The 27,407-nt window shown below is 41.6% G+C and overlaps 1 protein-coding gene across 4 annotated transcripts; it reads right to left on the reverse strand.

Moving 5' to 3' along the window:
- Positions 1 to 27,208, reverse strand: ep400 (E1A binding protein p400). Of its 4 annotated transcripts, none has more exons than XM_034540798.1 (53): positions 27,024 to 27,208; positions 24,447 to 25,804; positions 24,225 to 24,332; positions 24,040 to 24,121; positions 21,652 to 22,046; positions 21,249 to 21,548; positions 20,690 to 20,875; positions 20,428 to 20,568; positions 20,248 to 20,326; positions 20,032 to 20,069; positions 19,895 to 19,952; positions 19,725 to 19,808; positions 18,838 to 18,942; positions 18,534 to 18,724; positions 18,270 to 18,447; positions 18,024 to 18,160; positions 17,741 to 17,910; positions 17,291 to 17,465; positions 17,024 to 17,160; positions 16,095 to 16,281; positions 15,794 to 15,963; positions 15,480 to 15,667; positions 14,649 to 14,930; positions 12,374 to 12,538; positions 11,317 to 11,469; positions 11,000 to 11,070; positions 10,568 to 10,857; positions 10,066 to 10,268; positions 9,353 to 9,522; positions 8,825 to 9,021; positions 8,581 to 8,692; positions 8,069 to 8,359; positions 7,865 to 7,939; positions 7,548 to 7,679; positions 7,405 to 7,449; positions 7,030 to 7,183; positions 5,876 to 6,111; positions 5,557 to 5,730; positions 5,430 to 5,477; positions 5,186 to 5,322; positions 4,924 to 4,980; positions 4,754 to 4,832; positions 4,462 to 4,638; positions 4,300 to 4,345; positions 4,108 to 4,214; positions 3,735 to 3,936; positions 3,500 to 3,639; positions 3,035 to 3,259; positions 2,516 to 2,690; positions 2,088 to 2,230; positions 1,693 to 1,854; positions 1,510 to 1,587; positions 1 to 1,109 (listed from the first exon to the last, which is right to left on the reverse strand). In XM_034540798.1, the coding sequence occupies exons 2-53, from the start codon at positions 25,767 to 25,769 to the stop codon at positions 795 to 797; spliced, it is 9,273 nt and encodes a 3,090-aa protein (XP_034396689.1). In that variant the 5' UTR covers positions 25,770 to 25,804; positions 27,024 to 27,208; the 3' UTR covers positions 1 to 794. The 4 variants fall into 4 exon arrangements, with proteins under 4 accessions (XP_034396689.1, XP_034396688.1, XP_034396687.1 ...); XM_034540797.1 differs by having other exon boundaries at positions 5,876 to 6,108; positions 12,365 to 12,538; XM_034540796.1 differs by having other exon boundaries at positions 12,365 to 12,538.
- Between the last annotated feature and the right edge of the window lie 199 nt (positions 27,209 to 27,407).

The following is a 27,407-nucleotide window of genomic DNA, read 5'->3' on the forward strand; positions in this document are numbered from 1 at the left end:
TCTGTGTATAAAAACAAAACACTTTATTACAATTAGGCTGAAAAAACCCAATGAAAACACGACTACTTTACAAGTACAAATGTTTTTCATTGATATTTACAGTTGTTTTTTTCCTTGACATCAATAAAAAAAAGACAATTTATGAGAAAACACAAAATACTAAAGTACATGTTTACAGTGTATTGGCTGCAATAAAAAACAAATGACTAAAGGAACGTGCATTACTCTCCATTCAGTATCTATAGACAACAAAGGAATTAGACATAAAAGGGACTATTTATGAATACACTTATTCTAGAGGAAAGCTCATTTCCCAATGCAGAATTACCCATAAGCCTCAGATATCTCAAGTTATAATATAATGATCATTTGAAGGCATGACTGTTGTGTCTGTCGTTTGATGTTTTGGGCAGTAGTCAAGGGGAAAGTTGTGGTAATGTCAAGAAATGTCCACATTTCATGACAGACAAAGAATAGAAGTAACAATGTTGACTCAGTACAGCAACATTATGGATCCCACAGGAATTATGGAAAGCAGTGCTGTGGTTGAAATGCCAGACTATTTTAGGTATGAGCACTGTAATAATTATGTTGAACGCAGGTTTAATCAGTTAGAGGTTGGGGTTAGAGATGTTTGGGGTAACGGTTTAATGCGATTAACAATGCGATGCAAAATCTGTCTCTGGCATTAGCTGCTGCGGGATCCATAAGAACGCCTCAGCACAACTTCAGTACTGTCACATCTGTGCTGCAGGAGAACACCTGGTCTTTTCACTTTCATTAGTGTGCTTCTCCTAGTTGCTTCCCCCGCTGGGCTTGGCAGGAGTTTTGGCCCTGATGCCACCCTGGCGAGCCTGACCCTTCGTGGGCTGTTGGGTCTGAGCGGCCTGCTGCACTGGGGACTCTGCAGAAGAGGGTGCAGCAGGCTGTTGGGCGGGGCTGTGGGGGGGAGGCGTCTGGATCTGGGGGGAGGTGGCTGCAGTCACCACCTGCTGCTGGATGATCTTCTGCTGGACTACCTGGGCCGTCGTCGTCCCAGCAGAAATCATCTGCATCTGAGAAGGAGCAGACGTGGCTGCCTGGGTCAGAGTCACAGTCTGAGCCTGGATCTGAAGAGAAACCACACAAACAAAACATGCATCTATCCTGTTTCCGAGGTTTGCTGTGATCCATTTTACAAAGAGCTGACAAAGCTCATATTGAATAAAAAAACGTACAAACGTATGTACAAAATAAACAATATACAAACAGTGTATCTGTCATAGTTTAAGCTTTTAGATCAAACTATAAAAACATAAAAGCATGTACAATTTGACAAAAAGGCAGCATATAGTACAAAAGGTTATTGAAATAAATATTCTGATGCCAATTCCATGAGGCCCTAGTTGAAGATGTGAAGCTTATGAAGAGGTAAAAAGTCTACGATGCAGTTTTGACCATGCTGTATAATGATCAGCCATACAGAGGTTACCTTTGGGACCAATGCTAAGCCAAAAGAAAAACATTTACCTGCTGAGGAGAAGACACAATTTGTGGAATATTGGCCACGGTGGTTTGCTGCTGCACTATTTGTGGGAGCTTAGCCACCTGATAAGAGAAGTCAACAAGAAAATCTCATATCAACCAACAAACAAACCCACTGTTAATCAGCAAATATTTATTTTGCGGTAGTGACTTCCACTGATAATGTACCTGAATTTGTTGGGCTCCAGTGGGTTTCTGAGCCTGGGAGATGGAAGTAGTAAAGAACTGGGTCTTGATTCCTGGTTGGAGTTGTGTGGTGGTAGCATAGGTCACCTTCTGCTGTTGCTGGGCTGGCTGGGCTGCCTGCACTGTAACCTGCTGGGTACCGATCTAAGGGAAATAACAGAACTTTTGTTCTTTATCTTTGCAATAGATTATTATTTACTAACTAATATACTTAACAACATGTTTACTACAGTAGTAAGCACACCCAGCTAAATATGTATGCACATGTATAGAACTCTGTTTATAAACTGTATTTGTTGCTTCGGAAAAAAAGACTCATTACAAATGCTAATTTGTTACCAATGTGAAAGTCCAGTCTATTGGTGTGGTGTCTTTACCTTCTGCTGCACAGTGGCCTGTCCTTGCTGCGTCTGCACTGCTTTCTGCTGAGCTGCGGCTGCCGCCGCCTGCTGCTGCTTCTTCATCTGAAGCAGCTGCTGGACCTGCATCTGTGGGAATGACTGCGTCAGTACAGGCCCACCTGACAGAGAGGAGAGAGAATAACGCATTGGAACGTTAGGATTTAGACATTTGTGATAATGATAACAACAGCATGGATGTCACAAAAAGGATGTCCAACACAATGTTCTCAATCACTTCATATGTTTTGATTTGGATTATAATCAGTGGTGTTTCATTGATTGAGCAAGAACAGGCATATTATTATAATAACAGCAAAACATAATACAAAAATGAAAGCCCACATGGATGTGGGGAGCAACAACAGAGTCAAAGTCATACTGTCAAAAGAGATTCAATAACACACCTGCTTTCTGGGGCTGACCAATAGCCACACTAATGCCTGCTACTGTGACTGGCAGAGTGGTGACCCCAGCTGATGAGACAACAGCAGGCACAGAGACCACAGGAGGCTTGGTGAGGGTCACCTGGGCTGTCTGTCCTGCCTGGGCCTGAATCTGACCCTGAGTTGGCACTCGAGTCTGTGAAAAGAAACCACAACTTCAACCACTGACATGAACAGAGGAACGAAAAGGACTTAAATGACTGAAATCACTTTCCCAGACATATTGTTGACAAATAGTTTTGATTGCATTCTTTCAGTATTATTAAATAAGGTTTATATATTTTTCAGTTCTGACATCTTTTTCAAGTCACTCCTAACAATATTCATAAATAACCCAATAATGGTAATTCTCCACAATTAAATTAGTGTTTGTGTTTGTAGATTGTGAGACAAACACTCCTCAATTACTTCCACAACTTATTCCGAGTGTTACAAATTATGAATTTATGTAAAATCAAATAATCTTTTTAACAATCTTACCAGTCTGGCCACCTGCAGGTTGGCAACCGTTGTGCCGGTCAGCACGGCTCCAGGTCTGGGTGCTGCCACAGCTGCTAGCTGGGGATTGGCTTGGGCAGCCTGTGCAGGCTGCACCTGGGTGGCCTGGGCCCCTGCAGCCTGTTGGCCCTGGGCTGCTGCCACTGCTGCAGCTACCTGCTGCTGCTGCTGCAGCTGCAACTTATGCTTGTGCATCTTCAACAACTCCTGAAAACACACATACTACCAGTTAAAAGGTAAGGTAAGGTAATTGTAATAACCCATACAATGTTTCATTGTATTGTTTTTTGGGTAAATCTGAAGTACTGCCATCACTGTGCTGATTCTATGAAAGTTCAGTCACAGCTGCTAGTATGTTTGATTTATCCAACAGAGATTCACATTTCTTAAAGTGACCCGTACAATTGCATTTTGTAAAGCTTTTGTGTTAATATGCTGGTTGTGTACCTGCGGTTTGCCTACAGTTTTGATCTGTGGGGAAGCAGCCTGCTGTTGCTGCTGTTGGTGCTGCTGCAGCTGTTGCTGTCGAAGCATCTGCAGGTGGGCTGGGGTGAGAGTCTTTCCTTGTGGCAACTGCATACCTGTGGCTGGATGGAGGACAGCAGATACGTCAGATCTGTCAAGCAGTAATGGGTACTCGAGGGATGTCTTGTTAGAGAAAAGCCGGTGTTCAGTTAAGTACCTGCTGGGACCTGAGTGACCAGTGGGCGAGTCTGCGACTGCACCGGGCTCAGAGTGGTAGAAACTACTGCAGACGCCGTCACTTGGGTAACGGCTCGAACGCCCTGACCCGTAGCTATGGTAACCACCTCGGCAGGGGCAGCTGCAGCCGTAACGGCCCTCTGTTGTGCATGGACCACCTGGGCTCCAGCTGCACCAGCAGGCTTGACCAACAACACAAAAGCAACACAATGAGTAATGCCTTTCACACTTGTAATGATCATTCTCTCTACAGGATGTAGTGGGTGTGCATTCTGCTTCATGACAATACAACGGCTATTTGTGTTTTTTATTGAGTTAAGCCAAAGCAGCAGTGATAAATGAACATGACTCACAGACAGGGTGCCTGGTATGCCTGGAGATGCCTGGCGTTTGTTGGCCTGGAAGGTACTTGGAGGAACTCCAGCTACTGTGTTCACAATCACATTCCCCCCTACAGTCGCTGGAAGAAACAAAAGAGAAATTAGTTAACTATTCGAACATCAACAGCTCTGTAATGTGACCGAACCATATGTGTGTCAGCCTACCAGCCTGGAGGGTTGTGCCCACAGTGGCATTTTTTATGGCTCCAGCCTGAAAAACACAAAGTGTAAGTGTATTAGCTTTCACTAGGTTAAGTTTAGGCTTTCTCTATAATATTGGTTAGATATTGAGTTTTTTTGTTTTTGTTTTAGACTTTGTATACTCACCAGAACGGCTGCATTAGGCACCACAGCGGCCCCGGCCACTGTGGCAGCCTGAGGGACCTGGGCCTGAGCCAGGCCAGCAGCAGGAGCCTGCGCCAGGCCAGGGGCAGCCTGGGCCTGGGGAGCTCCAGCCTGCTGCTGCTGGACCAACTGCTGAGCCTTCTGCTGCTCTGCTAGGGCCTGAAAACATACACAATGCACAAAATCAAACACATCAGTAAAAATGAAAACAAGCACTACTTAGATCTGACAGTGACGAAACACAATGCAGGCGCTCCTAATTGTCGACAGTCACCTTTTTCTCCTTGGCAATCCTTTCAGCACGTTGAGATGCCACCTGAATGGGAGGTAGGGGCTTGTCATAGCTTATCCCACTGAAGAAAAGAAAAACAATGTTATACTTTGTTCAATTGAGATTCAAGGTTTGGATGTCAAAAGTAGAAAAATTGTGATATTAAAACACACCTTTCTGCTAAAACCGAGGCATGTTTGGGATTCTTCTGGAATGGATTCATGCCGAGCCTGTAAGTAGTGTCAATTTAATTAATACAATTGAAAATGAAATATCTCATCTGAACTTGATTTCACTATTTTCATCAGATTGAAAATATATAATTCATTGCATGTCATGAACGTCTTTTGTTCAGTGTTGTAAATCTTCTGCTTTAGAGTCACTCCTTAATGAAACTTAAGCATTCAGTGTCGACAGAAAACCATCAGTACTTACAGTGGTTTGATTGGTGGGCTCCTCTTGCTTGCAATAATCTTCATGAGTTCAAAGCGGCTGTTGTAGAGCTGGATGTGAGTGGCATTGTCATCCTGTGTGTAGATCTGACAGGTCCTTAGAGGACGGCTGTTCTTAGACTGGGCATGTACACAAACACATGACACAAAGACATGAAAAAGAAAAGTTATGCCATGAATTCAAGAACAAAGAAACATTTGTCAAATACAAGGCCAGGATAGGGTACCTTGTATATGCTCTTGGTTTTCTTCTTGGGGTTTGCCTCATACACCAACTGAAGAAAAATTAAACAACGTGGTTTAAACCAACAGAAACGTAGGGTGACACAGCATTTACTGCTCACTCTCCATTACCTTGCCCTCTTCTCTGGGAATGATGACATTCTCGTAGCGATTGCGACACTGTTTGGGCGAGCGGTAGATGCGGCTGCAGGAGTTCACCACATCGCTCACCAGATCCCAATTAGGGGTGTGAGCAGGAGAGACGATTGTCAGGTTCAAAGGCAACTCGAGCAGCTGCTTTACAGCCTGTGAGACACACAACAATGATATTTGAACATTGAATGTACTAATAGTATAACTTGTTGTATTAAGTAAAGTGCAATTGAAGATATATTTATTTCCATCACAGTTGTGAAAAAGCTCCTCATGTAAACAATCAGTGGAGCCGTACCTGAAGCAGAGCCCAGTCCTCACTGATGAGCCACTCTGGGTTGTCCTGGCTAGCCTCCATGACCGGTTTAACCAGCGAGGGTAGGGGCTTGGCAAAGGGCGCCTGTTGCTTGAGGGAAAAGTTCTTTTTCTGGTCCTTTCCCTCTCGGCGAACTTTCAGCATGCTGGCCTTTTCGAAAAGGGAGCGTGGAGGAATGACTGTCTCCCCATGGCCCTTCTTCTTCTTTCTGGCTGCTGCTGGATAGACACTCGAGTAAGGACTAAAAAGGCTATATATATATATATATATATATATATATATATATATATATATAGCGCCTTATATATATATATATATATATATATATATATATATATCTACACACATACATACACACATACATACATACATACATACATACAGTGTTTCCCCTACCATTGTATCAGGGTGGCGGCCCTCCCCCCTGAAATCTCCCTCCGCCCCCCTGTAATTTTCTCTATAGCGCCAGATTACAACAGAAGTAATTTAAGGTTCCCTTTCCTAAAGAACAGGTCTTTGTTCTTTTATAAAACAAACTAAACGGACATGTTATTGATCGTATCTACACAACGGCATGTCATTTGTCTACATGGTCGCGTTAACACTTCTCCTCGGCTCTCGGTATCGCGCCGTGGAGTTCCGCCCCGATGCGCACAGACATGTGCGCGCACACACAGGTGAGCACACTCCCACCAGCCGGCAGAGAGCATCGAAAATGTTGCGTGGAAAGCAAACCGATATATCTGCCGATATCTCAATAAATGGGCCAGACGTTTCTGACTTCCCATATTGAGAGGCCCCAAAATATCAATATATAATATAATATAATATAATAACACTGCAGTGACAAACCGTGCACACTTTGTGGTTGTTATTATAGAAATGAACACCATGTTTCCTTTAAGTGTTTGTGGTTGGGTTGGGTTTGGTTGGTCGCCCCCCCCCCGAAGCTGTAAACCTAGGGGAAACACTGATATATGTCTATTCCTAAAAAGCAACACAAAACTATTTTCCTTAAAATACATTCAGGATTTGCTAAAGAAATACTGTTAAGAGCAAAACCAAAGAGCGTGCAGGACTGACATGTTGTTGTACAACAGAGATGATGAAAGCCTTGTTGACAAATCTCAGTTTACCTGAGGGATCCATCTTGAGTCTTTTGTGCTCCTTGCGGATGTAGATAGGAGGCAGCTTGGACTCTGGCATGGGTGTTGTGTCATACATCAGCATCATCACAGAGTCAATGTAAATGTCATTGTCATCCTGTGGTGGCGTCGGTGGAGTCCAAAGCTGTGTCAGAATATCACAAGTCAGAACAGTGCAGGACTTCATGATGTGCCTCAATACAAATGAATACAATATGAGTGAGAAAAGTGAAGATCCAAATCAACATAATACAAGGATTTGAATAAAAATGGGCACATGTGGTAACAAATGTAAGACTTTTTAGACACCATTTAAAATATTAGGCATCAGAATTTGTTTAAATTACATCACATTTGGTGTCTTACCGGCATGATTTCCGAATGGCCATCCTCTGCATCAAATACATACTCCTGTTGAAACGTAGAGAAAAGGTTAATGTCAACAACAGTGCAGCACAATCCACACACCACTTCATGTTTGATTAGCAGAGATTGCAATGGCCACCCACCATGTTGTAGGCATCCTCTCTGGTGTAGGTGAAAAGATCTTCATCTCCCTCCGTAATCTGTCGCTCCTCCTCCTCCTTCAGCTTCTGCAGCTGCTGCAGCTCCCATCCTCTCTTAGAGCACTTCAACCGCTCCTGAGGAATATAAACATGTATCAGTCACAGGAAGAATAGTACACTGAAATACCAACAGTAGAGCAGAAATCAGAGATGATTAATTGATTAATGGACTGATTTCTACATCTATACCACATTACATCTGTAAATATATACCTCAAATCTATATAATAATAATAAATAAATGATTTAGTTAAAGTTACCTTGATAGCAGTTTCATCGTCACTGATGTGGAGGTACTCCAAGTAATGCAGGGCATACCTTTCAATTGGTGTGAGCTGTTTAAGAGAAGGTAAGCAAATGAACATTTAAAGTCCTGAAATAAAAAATATGTATCATGATACATGTATTTGTATTTCTTGATTTACACTAGACTACAAACATTATATATAAAAAAGTAAAGCTACCTGTTCCATGACTGCGTTCAGCTCATCTTTCTGAGCAGGCTCTTCCTTAGCTTGGTTCTCTGACTCTTGGTTGTCCTCTGTCGAGTCCTTGCCTGCTAATTCCTCATCCTGCTGCTGCTCTTCCTCCTCAGGCAGGGCATCCAGGTTTATGCTGTGGAGAGCCTGGATGTAGGGTCTAGCCACTCTGGGAGAGATGGCCTCAGAGGCCGATGGCTCTTGGTGAAGAACTACAAACTCCTCCACCTTTTCTCCTGAGCCAGCCTCCACTTCAAACAGATCCTGTATTGTGCGCTGAGAACACAAAATATCAGGTCAGCATTTATATGTCCCCAGTTGAATTAAAGTAGTCATGGCTCTCGGTTCCACAGGTGAAGAACATGACAGCTTTACTGATTCACGCACAAAAGCCATTCATAGTTTGAATTAATGTAGCTTTATGTAATTAAAAATAAAACAAGTGTGTAGAGTTTCTGAAACTCCAGGACAAGAAGACCACAGTGAATTCATCTTACTTGTGTGAGGAAAGCCAAGGTGTAGTCAGTACCCTGGGCAGCCACCTCCCTGATCAGGTCCTTGGTGCCGTTCTTCAACAGCTTCTCTTCAATGGAGTTCCCACTCTCCAGCCTGGAAACAAAAAGTAACATTGAAGACCGTCAATATGAATGTGGGTAAGTTACATTTACAGTTTTACTAGTGTGTTGTTGCATTACAATTAACAAATACCTTGAACAGATTTCACAAAGTTGATAATATTACCTGTATATGTGTATATCCTTGGAACGTCCTATTTTGTCACACCACTCTTGGGTGCGGGCATCCATGCTGGGATTGAGGTCTGTGTCGTAGAAGATGATGGTGTCTGCATCAAACAAAGTCCCAACTGCAGAGCAGCAGCGGTTGGTCAGGATGCTGCAGAACACTTTCCTGTTCCTGTTAAACTTCTTCATATTCTCCTGCAGGGACAAAACACCAACCAAGTGAACAGACTGGTAAACAGTAATAAGACCTTTATTGTATCATGAGGAGGAAAGACATAGAACCTACATATACTCTTGCCCTTCATGGCACATGAAGCATGACCACATGATCACATGAAGCTTGCCCAATACTGGTCAACTGTTATACCTGGCCCCATCGCTCTCTATGACAATAGTTATTGCTCTAATTATACATTTCCTTCCCAGTGGCACATGATTTATGTAGGTTAACGCTGACATAATAAACACTAAGAAGGTTGTTATATGGATCGCTTGTCAGAACCAATGTTAGTGGTGGGGATTTTACCTGTCGTTCGTCAGGAGAGAAGCTTTCATCGACCCGCACATAAGTAAGCTGTCTGTAATCTAGGAAGGCCTCCAGGATGTCGAGCATCTTCACCATCTGAGTAAAGATGAGGACACGCCGGTTGTCTGACCTAAGCTTCTGCAGCAGAATGGCAAGAGCTTCCAGTTTACCTTTGGAAAAGAAAAATATTAATAAGTGTAATTCTTTGTAGTTGAAACACCAGAGAGAATATTTTTGTTATATAGTTACTGGAACTATAAAGAGCATTATGTGTGCAAATTAGCATGTGCATTTTTGTCTGTAATAGCAGCAGTTTAAACAATATCTACATTGATTGAAAATACTAGATGGGAGCATGGAAAAAAAGGCACATTTACTACACTTTGTCATTGTCTTTTACATTGTATTCTTCCTTTAAACTGTTCTATAGGGCAGACAGATGACAACAGCACCGTTTCTTTTTAATTATATTAAAATATTGTGTTTAATGTGTACAAGTAAATGGTTATGTATGAAGAGCCTATTCTTCTCTGTATACTAAGCAACACTTGAGATAAGATCACCCTGTGTAAACACAAGGATTACAGTGGTGTTTTCACAAAAACATTTGTTATTAGTTATATTGCGGTTATCCATACATCTTATTAAGTCATTATTTTTGCAGTCTGAGCTTGCTGCATGTAAGAAATTATCAAAAAATGTGCTATGTTTACCTGAGTCCATCTGCATTAGCTGCAGGTCAGAAAAACGAAGGAGTGGCCTGGATGCCAAGTGGTGGATTTCAGCACTGTGGGGAGTACAGGCCTCCTGTAGACGACGGTGAAGGGATTTCTGCTCAAGGCTGTAGGGCACCGGGGGATTGGCTGCATACAGGTGAGCAGGTGTGGCTTCAGCTGGAGGCACCACGCATACTAACCTATAAGATGACAACAGTCAATAGGATAGTCATTATTGGATTAATAAATAATACATATGGAATTGCATTTTGATAAAACCCTCTTAGTAAATTGTTAATTTTTTTTAGTGTTAATTTGTGATTATTTTTTTTATATTGCTATAAAACATCTTAGTTTTTAAATCAACAAATTCAATTCTAACAACAGGGGTAGTAAGCTACACATAACCACCACGCATGGATTTACAAGGTACTTTATGATGTTTCAATTATTATGTGCCGTACAGATGAAAAGTGACTTCAACACTAGGCTGAAGTACCTCTCAATAAGGCTGTTGGCAGCCTGTAGACGGTCCTCCACAGAGAGCAGAGTGGACTGCAGTGTAGAGGTGGTAGCCACGCAGTTTCTCTGGGCCCTGAGGCAGCTTTCTCTGCCCACCCACCTCCATCCTCCAGCAGTCATGGCAGAGTGAGCAGGTTCTGTGCTCAAAGTGCAAGCCTGCAGCAGGTCTGACCCATACAACACTCTGCGGCTACAACGTCGCTCGTTTGCTGCAAACAGGCGGCACAAACGCTCCTTCAGCTGCCGAGTCTTTTCTTCTGAAGACTCCTGAAAATGACAATGAGAGACGGTACACACAACCACAATTAGTAATGTTTATCCAAAAATGTCTGCAAAATGCTTTGTCTTTAGATTATAAAACAAGTTAAATCAGGGATCATAAACATTTGCTTGAAAGTGATGAACTGACCTGAGAACCAGCATGAGTTGCAGTCGTGAGCTTGGTGGGGGCTGATGTGGCATTTGTTGTTACACCCAATGCTTAAAAGGAAATACACAATGTTAACAATAAGAATACATTATATCAATATACAAAAGCAGAACTTTTGCGAATGCCAGTGTAAAACCTATTGTACAGGAACAGATGTGTAGTTGTGGAAGGAAGCAAAAATCTATTAACTCTCAGCATTAAAATAATATATTGGTACAGATGATGTGACTATATAAGTGATTGAGACTTGATTAATCGAAGATAACAATGCAATATCTTAACTGTGAATGAGTCACCTTGTTGGGCTGTTGACAGGGTAGGATGAGGTGTGCCAGGTGTAGCTGAGGTATTGGAGGCAGGGACAGCTTGTGGCATTGTTTGCATTACCATGGATCCCTGTGGTCTGATGATCTGCTGCCCTGGAGCCGACACAATTTGCAGGATGTTGCCTAAATCCATGACACAAATGAAGCAGCAAATATAAGACGTGCCTTCTAAAAAGTTAAGATCCAGCTGGCCATTAAATGAATGTGAAAAATAACAGTCATGCAATCAGCATTGAGGTTTGCATAACAAGGCAGAAACAATAGTACATCAAGGAAATATGGCAACAGCGGCGCATGTACATGTATATGTACATGCTGCGACCGGTAGCTCCGATTCATTTTGCTACATTTTTGTTTATCAATAATGACAGAATACATTAATCAACATCTGAAAAGGAAGTGTGGGGATTGAATTAAGTGCAGCCGACTTTGAGACGATCACCGCCCACGGTGGACCAATCGGCCAAACCAAAAGTCACCAAACTGTCCCAGGGAGGAGAGCCGAGATGGGAGAGAGGCTGCTGTCTGGCTGACCGCCAGCTCTGCCTATGATGGAACTTAGATTGATACCTAATGGTATTCTGTTGAATTAATGCAAAGATAGAAGGTGCCATGATGAAAATAAATTAAATACAAAATGTTCCCCATATCTTTTCCTCAATGGAGAATGCTGGACAGGTGATTTACAGTGTGGATATGCATGCTGTAGCAGACAAAAGATGTCTAGAAAAGGAAGACAATATGTTTATCTTTAACCATATTCAAGACAAGCTTATTATTATTATTATTATTATTATTATACGTTTGCATATAACTCTTATTGGCAGCTGATAAAAAACAGACTCTCTCATCATGACAAGAAACAAAAGATCCCCCAACAGAATCAAACTCGTGAAATTTAAATTATATGGTACCCATCTTAAGTGCTTCCAGTGCCTTGAGGACTTGCAGACAAATAAGTGGACACAAAGGAGAGCATTATTTTGAGATAAAAGTGTGACAATGGGATGTACATTACCGAGTGTACCTTGGAGCTGCAAGGGCTGTCCGGTGGTGAGTTGGCGCAGCTGGCTGGGGGACAAAGTGAACTTGTTACCCTGAAACTGCAGAGTGACAGGAGTCTCTGGCTGGGAGATACGATTCTGACTGCCTGCTATGTTGGCCAGCTGGGCAATCTTCACCACATCTCCACCTTCAATGGAAAAGGAAGAACAAACACTTTATCAAAGACAGTATTAAAAAGTCTAGGCTGAAATGTCTGACAACAAAATACTCTGCATCAGTTAGTTTAAGGGTGAAAAAGAGACAAGACATGCTAAACCAGGGTGGATTAATCAGAGGAACGAGCACAGCCGCCCTCCACAACCGAACTATAGCGGCTCACACTTTTATAAACCCTAAAAAGGGAAAAGAATATGGCTGTAAGGACAGTCCTCAGGTGAAACAGAGAACCTGGAACATACACATACATAAAGCACTGGAATTGTTGCACTTTCAAGGAAGTATATTTAAGGATTTTTGACAAACAATAATATCCATAATAACAATAACACCCCTATTCAGTCAGTCAGTCATTATTTTAACTTTAATTTTAAATTTGTAAACACTGCTTTTAACCCTTTTTAGGCATTTCTGGAGAAGCAAAGCACTCATTTGGATAGCCTGCTTAGATCAGCAATTATATGCGAGGTGTAAATGAGAATTTTTTAATTCATAAACATTATCCCTTTATTTGTTGGAAATAAGTAAAAGTAGTTTGGAAATGGCATGATTGATCAATTTCAAATTGAAGGTCACCTGCCTCCATTGTTTTCCTTATGAGAAATACATGTATGTTTAATCAATTACTAAGAGGATTACGGTTACACAATGATATATTTCCTTTTTCTACTGTCTGGTACCACTGACTCTGTGTATACAATTCTAAAGCATTCTCCAGAGATTCAATTTGAAAAGTGGCAGACAAAATGTTTTATTGTCCAGTAGAAAACAGGACAGGTGAGGAAACAACTTGACTTCACACCCTGAGTCTACTATGAGGGGTGTTTGGAAACCTCTGACCAGCACTGTACTTCTCAGTACCATGCCAATCAAGTAATCAATGATATTAGTAAATTTGAAAATGTTTACTAAGGATATAAATTGTGGCATAAAGAAAAATCCATGCACACACATTAATGATAAATTAATTAAATTAATACAATTTACAGAGCCCAGCAGCTATTAGAGAAAATGTATTTGACAATTTGTGTGCACAAATTAGTATTAGTGATGTCAACACTTTGTGCTGTCTAAATACAGAGACAATACACCAGGTAACCGTTTCCAGGCTGTGGACTTATACTTTAGATATTCTTTGGGTTTTGGTTGTAAACTAATTATTTGTGGTATCCCTTCATAGATTGTTTCTGTTAATTAAATTATTTCCTGCACACAAGTTATTAACTGCGTGGAGTATTTACAAGGAACACATTGCTAGTTAGTGGGCACAAGAAATTAGTGTGCATGAATCATTAAGTCAAGTTTACATAACACTAAAATATGCTTGCAAATGATCACATCATGTACCTAGTGAGCAAAAATGATATGTAAAAGATATGCAAGATAATATTTAAAAAATGTTTTCCCTATTCATATATTGAAATACTGTGTGATGTTACTGATAGGATTCTCTGTTCACATTTGAGGTGGAAAGGGATGACAATTTGTGGGACTTTTTCCACATGCTTTGCAGTGATGCTCAACATCAGGGTGAAATCATAACATTAGCAAAGAAAAATTAAACAACCAAAGCTTTGGGATTTTTTTCCTGCAGCTGGGCTGATGCAAGAGACAAAAGAATATTAGTAAACTGGGAGAAAAAAATATTTTAAAAAAGGAGGGGGAGGGGGGGGGGGGGCAACATCATAATTAAGTTAAATAGTATAGTGATGTGTGGTTTAACATACGTGGGTTGTTTATAGTGTACATGCAGGTATCAAGAAAGAAATTGGAGAATGCTGAGGCTGTAGAGATGCTGCTGATATGTCTATAGATCTAATCTGATGGGGATATCTTTTTTTTTAATCACTATCGGTTGTGTAACTATTGATATGTGGCATCTCTGCCATGATCAGAATTACTGCACCACCAGTGCTGCTACCATTGCATGTTTGAGTCTATGTACAAAGCCATTTATCTGCAGGAGTGAAAACAGAACACATATCAGCAGTGTCTCAAGTAAAGGCCTCAGTGTAGAGCAGCTCATATTGTTGTGCCAGAGGTGGAGGGGAAACACTGAGGAGGGAGGGGAGGCCACTTACTAGGCAACCGTGCCTGGGCCTGAGATGTAAGAACCAGCCTCTGGGACAGTAAGCTGGGTTGGATGGCATGGCTGGAGGCTAGAGCTGGCCTGGGGACCTGTGCTAATGCAGGCTGGCTGATGGGAGCTATAGTTCCCACAACTGTGCCAGCTAAGGTCTGGCCCAAGGCCACAGAGGGAGCCCCCAACACATGCTGCCCAATGCCACTGCTCCCAGAGACAGTGTTGCTGCTGCTGCTGACAGGAGGGGTAGTCTGGGCTCTCTGAGTGGCTGTTCCAACTGCTGTGAAATACAAGGCAATGGGGTATGGGACTACATGTTAAGGGTAACCCAATATTTAGTCAAATCATTGATACGATCAAACAATTTAATCCATAGAAATCCCTCAGCAGTAGTGGGCCAAAACAGCAAGCAGAATTAGAGATGTCATTGATTACTATTATTATCTATTATCACTGCTAACAATCTATTACCTGACAATGAACACAGTTGGTGTGACAGTAATAGCGTATCTATAGTACATCAGTTCCATCAGTGTAGATGAATTTAGTGCACCTAAAATGTAGTAAAAGCATTTTGCCTGCAGCTCTTAATCTGAAAAGTTTACGGACGGTTGCTTCTTTCGTTATATCCTGACTGTGCTGCCATTATGTCAAAACAATGAGGACAGCCCACCACTGCTGCATACAAATCTAAATCTAAACAAATGAAACCTCTGTGACTACTGAAGGGTGTCCCAATGTTGTAATTAAACCTCTCCATAAAGTGGAATCCTTTACCTACTGAAAATGTTCTGTCCTCTGCTGAGTATTACTCCTGAAATGTTCTTACCGTGAGAGGTGGCTGTAGTAGTTGCAGTAGTGACAGTGGACTTGCCCCTGGCCTGGGCTGACTGGTTGGTGGTGGAAGCAGAGGTGCTAGTAACGGGAGAGCTTGTTGGAGGACGCTGGCCGGCTATACTTGTGATGGCAGCCAGGCGACCTTCTGGCTTTGTTCCATACTGCACTGGCTGGAACAATCTACGAAGAAAAATGTGTATTATGATTTTATGCCAGATTATCAGTATTACAATATGAATTTTACATTTCAGAGCAAACTCAAAATGTCCATGATCTGTCAAGTAACTTGAAGCATTTATTGCTGACCTCAAGGGTTTTATTGGACATGGCTTGGGTCGTGGTGGTGGTTCTGGACCAGAGTGGATCTCCTCTATGAGCTGCTGAGTGATCTTTAGTTTGGGTACCGCCTCTTCAGTCTGATACCGAGTCAGTCTGTTCTCGTTATTGATCAGATCAAATATGGACATGTTTGCAATCTAGAAGGAGAATGAGATATAAGACAACAGTGGATCAGTGCAGATTTATTATGAAACATTGTTGAGTTTCAGTTAAACAGGGCTAGCAAACATCTTGGTGCATATTAGCAATGAAAAGAACATGTGTATACCTTGCTTTTGTCATTCTGAAGAGCTCCCAGCACCAGTGATGGGACGTTGTATTGCAGAGAGGAGCAGAAGTAGGAGCTACTGGTCTCCCTGGGTGCCACCAGCTCAGGGTGGTTACACACTCGCTGTAACTGCATCAAGACCTGAAGCACACTGACAAAATGACCTGTCTTCAGCGCCTCCTGAGCTCTAGGAGAACACACAGACAGAAGACATGATTATGAACCGTTCAAACCAAGAAAAAGCTGCAACCAATACTACAAGACACAATATTGACACATTAAAATGTATCTTCAATCTTTTTTTAAAATAAAACAGAAAATAAAGGTCCTTCCCAGTCCAAAACTAACGAGCTAAAGCTAATCTTGAATAATTATTGGTACTAGTTGCAAGAGCTACACCATTTGAAGAAAACAAATTGCTGTAAGGAAAATGTTATTCTAGAAAGAAAAATTGATTTAACATAATGCGATGAAAGTTCTATGACTATAAACATGTTGTAATTAAGCCGTTTACATGTTTAATGTTAGATGCGTTCAAGCCATGGATGTTCAAAGAGCATTGGAGCCCCGTCCATTCCTATGCAAGCTACTCTGTGGCACATGAAGCAAAAATATTTGACTTCATAGTATAAAATTGAGATGCTCTATTCCGTAAAAATGTGGATTATGCAAAAGTTAATCATAACGCTATCATAATGATTTCAAACGCATTCTTGCAATTTGGTTTTAGGCATGAAACTTGAATTAATACAGGTGTTGGAAGGAGATGTTTTCCCAGCAATCCAAAACAAATTAGGAGGTAATTATGACCCATTTAACTCCAGCACCTGTATCATGCCCAATTCATCCATGGCGAGAGTTTTCTCAGTGCCAGGAAAGCCTTACTTTGATATAACAATATAACTATCCATGTGGAGCAAAGATCTCACCCTGGTTGAGTGAGGATGTCTTCGTAAAGGCCTTTCTGTCTGGTCGAGAGACGGCACTTTAGAATATGCTCGTACTTCTTGGGCAGTTGTTTCTCCACGTCCCTTTTGGAGCGCCTCAGGATGAAAGGCTGGATCATCTACAGTTAGGAAAAAGAAGAGTCAATATGTAATGTGCAAGGATTTGAGGTGAGGCAAAATCAGTCACATTTTTTTATCTTAATGTGGTACAGTTTGACAGGCAGATGAATTTGCCGGCGCTATACCTACCCTGTGCAGGCGAATGACCAGTTTGTGGCAGTAGTCCTGATTCTGGTCGGTACCTGCCTTAACAGGAAAGTCAGAGTACGACCTGGTGATTCCTGGCAAAAGGAAGTGGATCATGGTCCACAACTCCTTCAGAGTATTCTGTAGAGGAGTGTTGATGAGGAGAATCCTCTGCTCACTGCAAAATACACAGAAAAGTTTGAATTAAAAAGCAACTGGCAGAATATCAAAGTGATTTAACAAAGAAAGACAATAATACAAGGAAAAGATCACATCAGTCTAATAATTTGCACAAAACTACTTGCACATATGCGCAAAAGCTCTTAGTGCTGTGATCATCAAGAAAATCCCAAAAACCTGTTAACCGTGATCCACAATACAGATGACAAATTACTTAACAAAACTGAATAAAAACAATCCTGGTTCTTGAGAAACTTGAATCACCCTGCTCACCTTCTAAGAGCAAAGATTGTTTCCCAGTGTTTCTCAGTCATGTTTTTGATGAGCTGCACCTCATCTAGGACAAGGTGCCTCCACCTTCTTCTCACAAAATGGCTCTGGTCTTTCATCAGCAGCTTGAAGGATGTTACACATACATGGAAGCTGTTGGCTTCCCCCCACCACTGTAGATATCAGAGATGATTTGTTATCACATTTACAGCTGTTTATTGAAAGGAAATGCCTGCTATATTGAATAATGTTTCCAATTTGTGTTGTTTAAATACAGCAGAACTACCATTCTCTTAGATCTGCGCTCCCTTCTGTTGCCAAGGTACAAGAGGATCTTCAGGCCAGGACACCAACGCTTGAACTCCACCTCCCAATTCAGCAACTTGCACGTCCTTACTACAATAAGGTGGGGTCCCCAGATGCCTATGGACAAAAACAGACAACATCTTATTTAAATTCACGTTTAATAAATAAGGATAGTGAAAATATTCACTATTTAAAAAATTGTGTATAGAATTGCAGAGAGGCATACCCTCTTGGCCAGCTAATTGCGCCATGTAAGCCACTGTCTGTACAGTCTTGCCGAGGCCGGTCTCATCAGCAAGAATGCCATTGAGGTGTTTCTTGTGAAGGTTTACCAGCCAGTCCACACCAATTTGTTGATACTCTCGCAGCGACCCGTGCAGTAGAAAAGGAGCTGGGGAGCGGGTCTAGTAAAATAAAAGATTATAAATTATTTTTTTTAAATTATAAAATAAATAATGTTCTTTTATCTGTGTGTGTGCGTGTGTCTTACAGAGGAAGTGGTCCTGAAGCTGCCCTTGGGCAGGATGAGCTCTGTGGCAGCAGCCACTTCAGCTATGTCTTTAGCAGGCTTCTTATCAGAGTCAGAGGAAGTGGCTTTATCTGCCCCACGGTACTGGTCCACACTAAGCAGGGAATCAATCAACACTGCCTCAGCTAGGCTGCCTGTAGGACACGCCACTTCTGAAAAATAAAGAATATCAACTATTTCACACATCACATAATTCACAACTGCTAAACCAATAAAACAGTTGTGAGGATGAACATGACAATTTAATTTTGAATTACAAAGGCACCTTCAGTCTCTTCCATGTCATCCTCATCACTAGGCTGAGGCCACTCAAAGCTGTCAAGGTAGGCACCAGCATACTGCTTCTTCAAAGTATCAAGAGGCATCTCCGCTAAAAGCCAAATACAAAAGCATTTGAGCAAGCACTAGACACATTCACAGATATTCTGGCACTTGAAATGAGTGAAACAGTGTGTAATAATTGTAATTGATTTTTAATTTGTTGAGAAACAAAAATGATATATTACCGAGAAATACTTTTACAGTATAAATACCAAATGTGTGTTTAAGACACGATTTTGGGCAACAGTAGCAGAGTTGTTAACAAATGTGTGCAACATAATGTAGACAAATGAATTACTTACAAACAATAATATAAACTAACTAAGCAATATGTTAGCAATCTGTAGAGAATAAATGAGCGGTTAAGTTGTCTTGTATAATTTAATGTACAATGTCACACAGACCTCACGGTATGTTTTGATTCAACCAAAATTCCCTAGTCATTTTAAAGCTTTGCGCCTTGATTGAAAAATGCATTTAATAAAAGCTCTTTGTCTCAATTTTATTAATTGATATTAGATCATTCAAATGAAGACCGATTTGAAACATAAAATAATTTAGACCAAACACTAATAACATACAAAAAGTAACAGAAACAATCTATATGCAGTTAAGAGAAGGTAACTCCAGGCAAAACTTTCAGCCGTACAGTGTCAGTATGTGCTGGGTACCCCAATCTAATGTCATGTTATTAAAATAATTAATACCACCTAAGCCTAGTTTGCTGATAACCTGAATATATAGTATGTTGTGCACAAATGGGGTTTGGGAATAAGCCATAATCCTGCCTCTACACATATGCATAAACAGGGAAGTGAAGTAAATATGTACCATCTTTGGCCAGGTCAACCAACTCTGCTTTGTGGTCTGCTTCCCCCTCCATGGCCTCCTGTTCCTCGATGGTGCTCTCTTCATCTGTGACAAAGAGAAAAGACATATAATGAGCAGCTGCAAATAATTACACAGAGTAGAGGCCACAGTACACATTATTATTATCATACCGTGTTCATCAACCAAGGAAGAACTTGATTTTCTTTTTTTAGCTGAAATCACAACCTCCTGGAAAAAACAAAGAAAACATTTAAAAAATATAAATAGGATGGAAAATGTGCATTTGTTTTGTCAGTGCAGAACCTACCTCTTTTTCAGCTTTCACTCCTGTTGACTGACCAGGTACTGAAACACAAGTCATTAAAATTAATTACAAAAATCTGGTTATCAAAAAAGTACTTACAAGTGAGATAGACTGGCACAGTTAAGCTTTGAACCAGAATCAATGGATGGGAAAGTAAAAGCTCATGATATGAAGCAAATATGTTTGTTATATTTGTGGGAGCTGCTCAGTGTGACGTACCTTTGGCTGAGGCTTTTTGTAAGCTAAGTGCTTTGAGCCTCTTCTCATAAATTTCAAACTGGAGTTTAATTTCCACAACCTGGTAGAAAAAATACTTAATTACAACTGGAAAAAATACTGTTTTTATTTGTAAATGATGACAGCGTTGTATAATTAAGGACATTAAATAACTAAACATACCTGTTCAATGTTTGACCAGAAGAATTCCACCTCACGGGCAATTGTGCTGGCAATGTGACGAAGATGAATTTCTCTTTCTTTCTTTGACCTCTCTTCACTTTTCTTTTGCTCTTGATGGTAACGGGCACATGTCCGAACAAGCTGTATTGAAGACACAAGACAGTTTGGCTTTCAACAGAACATCAGTATCTCCTGACTCCTTTTGTTGTGCTGATGTGTAATTTCACATTTCTCCTAGTGAATTATTCTATCTCTGCCATACCTTCTTGGCAGCAGCCTCTTTCCATCTCCTCTCCTGAGCAAAGTCAGCTGCCATCCACTGCATCTCTTCCAGGAGATAGTCCCAGTGAGACTTTGGACGTGAGGCTTCCACAAGCTTTGGGAGCCTACTGGCTGACCACTGGCCCTCCTTCCTTAGCTCAGAGATGCGCTGATGCACTTGACTCTCCTTGGAAACAGAAACAGCATTTTACTAAAATAGAAATCCAGAATATGTATCCTTGACCGTGTCCCAAATTTAAAACCCGAATGAGCAACAAATGCAACACAATGCACAAAAGCCAAACACAACACCAACAACAGATATCAATGGCCATTATCAATAACCATATGACAATTATTCATATTAATAAAATGTCATTAAAAGTAACTATGAGAAAGTAAAAAGTATACATCTTTGCTTTCATAAAAAACCTGCAGACATTATTAAAGATTCAAACAACACATAAGTGTATTGAAGACCTTTGAAGAAACATCATGTAATCAAGGCAATATCATTTTCAGACATCTGTTCACAAACTAAGTGTGCTTTAGTAACTCACCATTTTGGCCTGCTCAACTTGTTTATCTTGAGAACCCTCCTGTGAGGACTGCAGGGCCGCACTTTGACCAAAGCCACCAATTTTGACTGTAGATATACCGTTGGTTCCAGTCAGTTTGGACTGGGTGCTTGGGTTGATGTTAGAGCCAAGAGGGCGGAGCGGACTTGCAGTATGGGGGGTTGGAACAGAATTGGGAACAGAGAGGGGAGCAGGAGACATAGATGTCATGGATATCGAGTTGGTCATAATCCTCTGAACTGGCAGGTTTGATTCAGTACCAGGGCGAGCAAGTGCCACCGTCTATAATGAAGAGTGGAAAACAATATTCTCATTAGGTACATTTGCAGTATCACAAGTTCAAAACACATGAAAACTGTATTTGCATGGTTTCAGGTAGACTGACCGCTTGTCCTGACTGTAGTATGGCCTGGGATTGTTGCTGTTGGGGCTGCAACTGGAGATGAAGACCAGGCTGCATCTGCTGCTGCAGTTGGGCTTGGAGCTGTGTGTGGGGGTTTATTGTGGTCATGACAGGACCACCTGTTTGCACCTTTACTTGTGACTGGAGCTGACCACCAGGCTGAGCTGTGTTCTCCACTAACTGAGCCTGCTGAGCGAGTGTCATGGACAGGCCTGACATAGGAAGGGCACTTTGGGGCAACCGACTAGGCAGCTGGGGAGGAGGGGTGTGCAGGCTTGCTGCATTCTGCACTGGAGGTCCCTTGGATGGGTCGTATTGTTGCTGGTTCTGCTTCTGTCCTGCAATCTGGATCGCTTGAGGTATAGGCGGCATCCCGCCTGTACACATAATAACCAAATTATAGGACAAACAAGGGGGTGGTATAGAAAGCAACAAAAAGATAGTAAAAATCAGGTTGACAATCAAGTCACCTTAGGGAAGTGAAGCGGTTTGTAAATGTATTTGTTTCCTGATGCTTGAATAAAACGGTTTGAAATGCCATTAAATTGTAGCTTTCACTTAAAATACATTTAAGAGACCCAATTTCTAAAGCTATGAGTAGATAAAGTACTTTTAAATAGTTAAATGCCAGTTTGAGCTTCAGCTATTAGAGCTCCTCAGAACCTTGAACTAAATGTACTGTATGAATAAACAGTAGTGTACTACTTCCTGATGATCAGAGCGGAAACTAATGAAAGTCATACAGCAAAATGATTACAGAAGAAATTAAAATCAATGTGAGAAACTACACGTCTCTCAAATAAAATACTAATTTGATAAATGCAAAACAAAAATATTGCATTTCAAGTGTTGAGAGAATATGGTTAAAAACATCAAAACGTATACATGCAATAAGAGAGGTTTTAGAGAGGAAGAATAGAAATGTTACAAAGGAAAATGAAAAAATAACGTTTTATAATAAAGAGACAGGGAGAAGAAAGGGGAAATACAAATATAGAGCGGACACTTACAAAAACACCATGTTTGGCATGCATGAAGCAATATCATTCTACCGGTAACCAAGGCATCTGGTTGCCTCACATAGCAACAAAGCACAGAGGTGAGCAAAAGGACACACATGGGGTCTTGCAGACAGCAGGTCTGAGCGGAGCTGTGCACACTAAAGCAGCACCTGCCTTACCTCCCTGCATGTCACACCACCTTGCCCAGACGCCATCAACACCTGGCCCTGACACACCCACACAATCGCAAAAACCTGTGCCGTGAATGCAAATCTTCGACATGATTCCCTTCCTACTTAGACCGAGGGAAAGAAGCCAAGTCAGAACAAAATGCCATGACATAACATGGAAGGAAAACAACTAAATGTGAAAATGAGATAAAAAAAGACACTCTTGAAGATGTAACGTATGAATTTAAGATTGATGATTTTGAATCCCTGTTGATGATGCAAGGACGGACAATCGGAGAGTAAAGGACTAGTGAAGGAATGACAATGGGAAACCAAAAGGAAGCATGACAGGTGGTTTCATAAAATGGGAAAACAAGCAAAACCCATTGGAAAGTGAAGTTATTCTCATTGTGATCAACCTCCAAAAAAGATGAAAATCCATCAGCACGGGAAGGTCTGTCCAAATAAAGATGACTAACAGGAAAGAGGAGATGAATAACGACGGGTGATCAAGTTTAAAAAAAAAAGGAAAATCATAAGACATGGCATCTTCCCATTGAGTGGCTACTCTTCTTCAGAGTTCAATAGTCTTCTTCCCCATTTATCCTGTTAGAGAGAGATGGTGTTGGTACAGCTAAGCCTGACCTTCCTGAGGACTGCTAAGAAATCCAGCAGATGGATGAAGATCTGTTTGTTGATGCTGCTTGAAGTTTGTTTGTCGAAGAGGAATGTTGTGATTCCCTTTTTAAAATCTTCTTAGTTTGAGGAAGGGGATACGTCCAGCAGCATCGAACAGAACAAAGAACGGCCTGGTAGTAGCACTCCTACCTTGCGCAGTTGGCATAAGCTGCTGGAGTGGAACGCCAGGTGATCCTAGAGCTACACCAGGATGCTGGAAAATCAGCCCATGGCGACCAACGTCAATCCAGGACCTCTTAGCCTGATCTGGGATTTAAAGCACACAATACCCTCATAACGCAAAAAAAGCACTCGGCACAGAGCAATGACCTTCGGAAGACCTGACAGGTCACCTCTCCTTTCCTCGGGTTAAGACTTCAACACAGAGCGCTAGTAGAGGGTGCCACATATCTAAAAGCAGAAGCAATTAGAGGGAGAAAAGAAAACAAACAGAAAACAAAGCGAACGGGGAGGAAACAAGGCGACAAAGGAGAGACAGGTGTCTATGATCCTTGCCCTACCTGCGTGCATAGCCTGTTGCCTCTTAAAGACATCCATGTCACCAGGGTTTGTCATGGTGCCACCAGGAGTCCCTTGGTGTCCCTGAAAAAACAACCTCTCAAGGAATTAGCAATAGAGATTCTAAATATTTACAATAAAACTATTTATTGTTTCTAAGTGCTCAAACAAGTGTTGCCTCTATCACCTGAAACGGTTGTTGGACAGAGAAAGCTGCAGAAACATTGGCAGGAAGCTGTGTTGCTATGGCAACTGGTGTCACTGCTTGGCCATCCTTTCCAGTAACAACCTTAACCTGAAAAAGGGACAGATTTAAATAATGAACTATATTCCTTAGAAGACACAAACATAGTTATCTAATTCTATAATTCCTACTTGATCTCAGAATAGGAACTAGCCAATGTAATACCTCATCATTAATGACCTCCGATTGTTCTTCTTCTTCCTCTTCATCTTCAAGGTCCAAGTCATTTTGTCTCAAGTAAGTATACAGAGGAACACATGGCTTTTTCTTAAAAGCAACATAGTCCATCATGTTCCCTTGGAGGTGCTGCAGAAAGAAAAGCTCAATCAGGTATTCTTTGAACACTTCTTTCAGGCTCTCCATCTTCTTGGTGTGGTGCTCCATGCACAGTTTTCTCAGCTGGGCAATCTCTGGAGTAGAAGGAGCAATTTCCTCTAACCTCTTGGGAACCTGTTTCCTCACAGTGGCCACAGTCATGCTGTTAGATACAAGAGGATTGTTGGAGATCCCTTGGTGTGGATTGATGAGGGATGGGCTAGACGTTGTAATGGAGGAGGGTATACTGAATGATGCTGTGGCTGTGGTTCCTCCTCCAGCAACCACACCCTGCTGTGTCTTCTCAAATATCATAGGGCGTGCCAGCTGCCCTTGAATGATGCTGCTAATCTGTGGAGGTAGGTTGGAAGTGGTGATGTGACCAGGACTGCCCAGAGTGGGGAGAGCAGTACCGGTAGCCGCAGGACTTTGAGGTCCGTGGTGGTGGATGGTGCCTCCAGTTTGTGAGTGAGGCTGAGAGAGTCGGCGTTCCCTCACAGAGCCTGGTACTCCTGGAGAGGCCAGCTGTATCTGGCCAGGTGTAGCTGGGGCAATCTGGGCCAGTCCTGTCCCTTCCTGGTAAACGAAGTGGCCACTTCCCGAAGGACTGCTCAAACTGATTTGCCGTACTATCATACCAGCTTCAACAAATCGTGTTGGACTCTGTCCACACACACCCAATGCTGTTGCAGGTGCTCCTGGCCTTGTCACACCTTGCAGAGGGACTGGGCTGTGCTGGGTTGGACTTTGGGGCTGCATGGGCTGGGGCACAGGTGAGGTGACCTGGATGTACGAGGATGGAGCATGCTCAAACCTCCACTGCGGTGTAGAATGCTGGAATCCAGGGGATGCTGGATTCTGGATGGGAAGTGGGGTTAGGGTGATCTGCTGGTTACCAGTCACCATCTGTCCCACATTTTGTAATGTGATGTTCATGTTCTGGCCAGTGACTGGACTACGACTCATGATTATCTGATAATTGGGTGACTGCGGGGCTGAAGGGCTGGCCGCAGAAGAAAATGTGGTCACAGGAGATTGAGGATGGTTAACTGTAGCTTGCTGTGTAACTGCCATGGTGGGCTGCTGCTGTTGCTCCTCTGCTTCAGCCCCACTGACAGACTTGGACCTCTGAAGCTGCCGTTGCATATTCTGTGATCCACTTCCATGTTGCATTGCGTGACACTGTTACTATGTCTCAACGCAATAATCTGTGGAAAGGGCACAGCACAACAGTAAGTGTAACTATTGAATGTGACCCAAAGAATCAGTTGTCAGCAGGCTTTGTCACCCAAGCATGGCATGAATTAGGAACATAGTTACATAACTATAATAAATCCAAGCTTGTCTCTTAATGAATTGTAATTAAAATATGGTTCGCTTTACTTATTGTTATTTTATATACTATTCATATACTCAAATTATTCAACAAAAAAGGAACTAAATCATGACATATAACAATACATTGATATACATTGCATACGTCTTGTGAAATTATTTCTACATCATCCACTTCTAGTATTAAACTGGTAATCTTAAACATGCATATATAGAGCTCCACATGCATTTAGATTAATATAATGTTGAACAAGGTCAGAATGTGGTCAGTACACTTGACAGCTGGCATATCTTCACACATATTAAAATGTGATTATTGGGTACAGCTATGCTTTAATAAGAAAGTACAGAAAAAGGTTTATCTTTAACACCAGACCATACACCTTGCAAGCAGCCAATGTAAAATTACACATTTAAAGTATAACATAGCTACAACCATCTCTACACAATGGTATATACAACTACCGTAATGTGTACTTTGACGTGTATGCAGGACAACATATCTATATCGCCAGTTATCATGTGATAGAAGTGACGGGGTAGATCTTGTTTAACGTTGTGAATAATCAGCCAAAGCCAATCTGCATAGCAAACAAAAGGTGATAATATACTGATTTTGGTGATGTGTTACTGTGTGTCCATCACAGCTAAATGAACGTCAGAGCGTTGAGACATTATTGAGATTGTTGTAGACTAACGTTACTCGTTTTTACACCGCAATGACGTTATATTTACCTACATAAAGCATTAGTTCCATTGTGTTACGACGTTAACGTCCCTGTGCCAGTTTCGCAACGGGGTTTAACGTTAGCTTACGGTAGATTGTTGGTAGCATTTCAATAAGAGATGAACACCGGTAATTTTACAAACAATTAGGTTTTGACTAAGTGCTGGGTGATACATATTGTCAAATTAGTCTACAAATACTAAACTGTAACATCTACAATAATGCTGTCTATGTCATTTCAGCAAATACACTGACTCTTGCTACGGGACGCCTTCTAGCCAATGCTAACGATGGTAGCTTGTTATTGCTAGCAGGCCAGCTTCCAATGAATAAATAAATGGTATCACCTCAACGGTGTTACTTACAGGGAATGGGACTTCTGCGGTAGTTTCATAAATCCTAAGTCATGTTTACAATGAGTCACATGCTGTAACAAATGTTAGTCCGCGAGAAATTAAAATATCGATATTGCTAGCGGCTATTCAATGTTTTGGAGCTAATTTCATTCACCAACATGGCGACGGCGGCAACCTTTTGTGTGACCCGGATGTCGTTCTGTCTCCAGGAAGTGGTGGATCCATGAAACGAAAGTTTTGTGTATATTCCTTAAACACTGATTAACGGCCCTATTAAAAGAGTACTTGGAGATTTGGCAGACAGGAGAATGTATACATGTAACGAAAAAGTACAGATATTCTGGCAAACTAAGGTGCACCATTATTTAAGTAAAACAGACGAGAATCCATAGT

Source organism: Cyclopterus lumpus, chromosome 9, assembly GCF_009769545.1.
Source record: "Cyclopterus lumpus isolate fCycLum1 chromosome 9, fCycLum1.pri, whole genome shotgun sequence".
Classification (NCBI taxonomy): domain Eukaryota; kingdom Metazoa; phylum Chordata; class Actinopteri; order Perciformes; family Cyclopteridae; genus Cyclopterus; species Cyclopterus lumpus.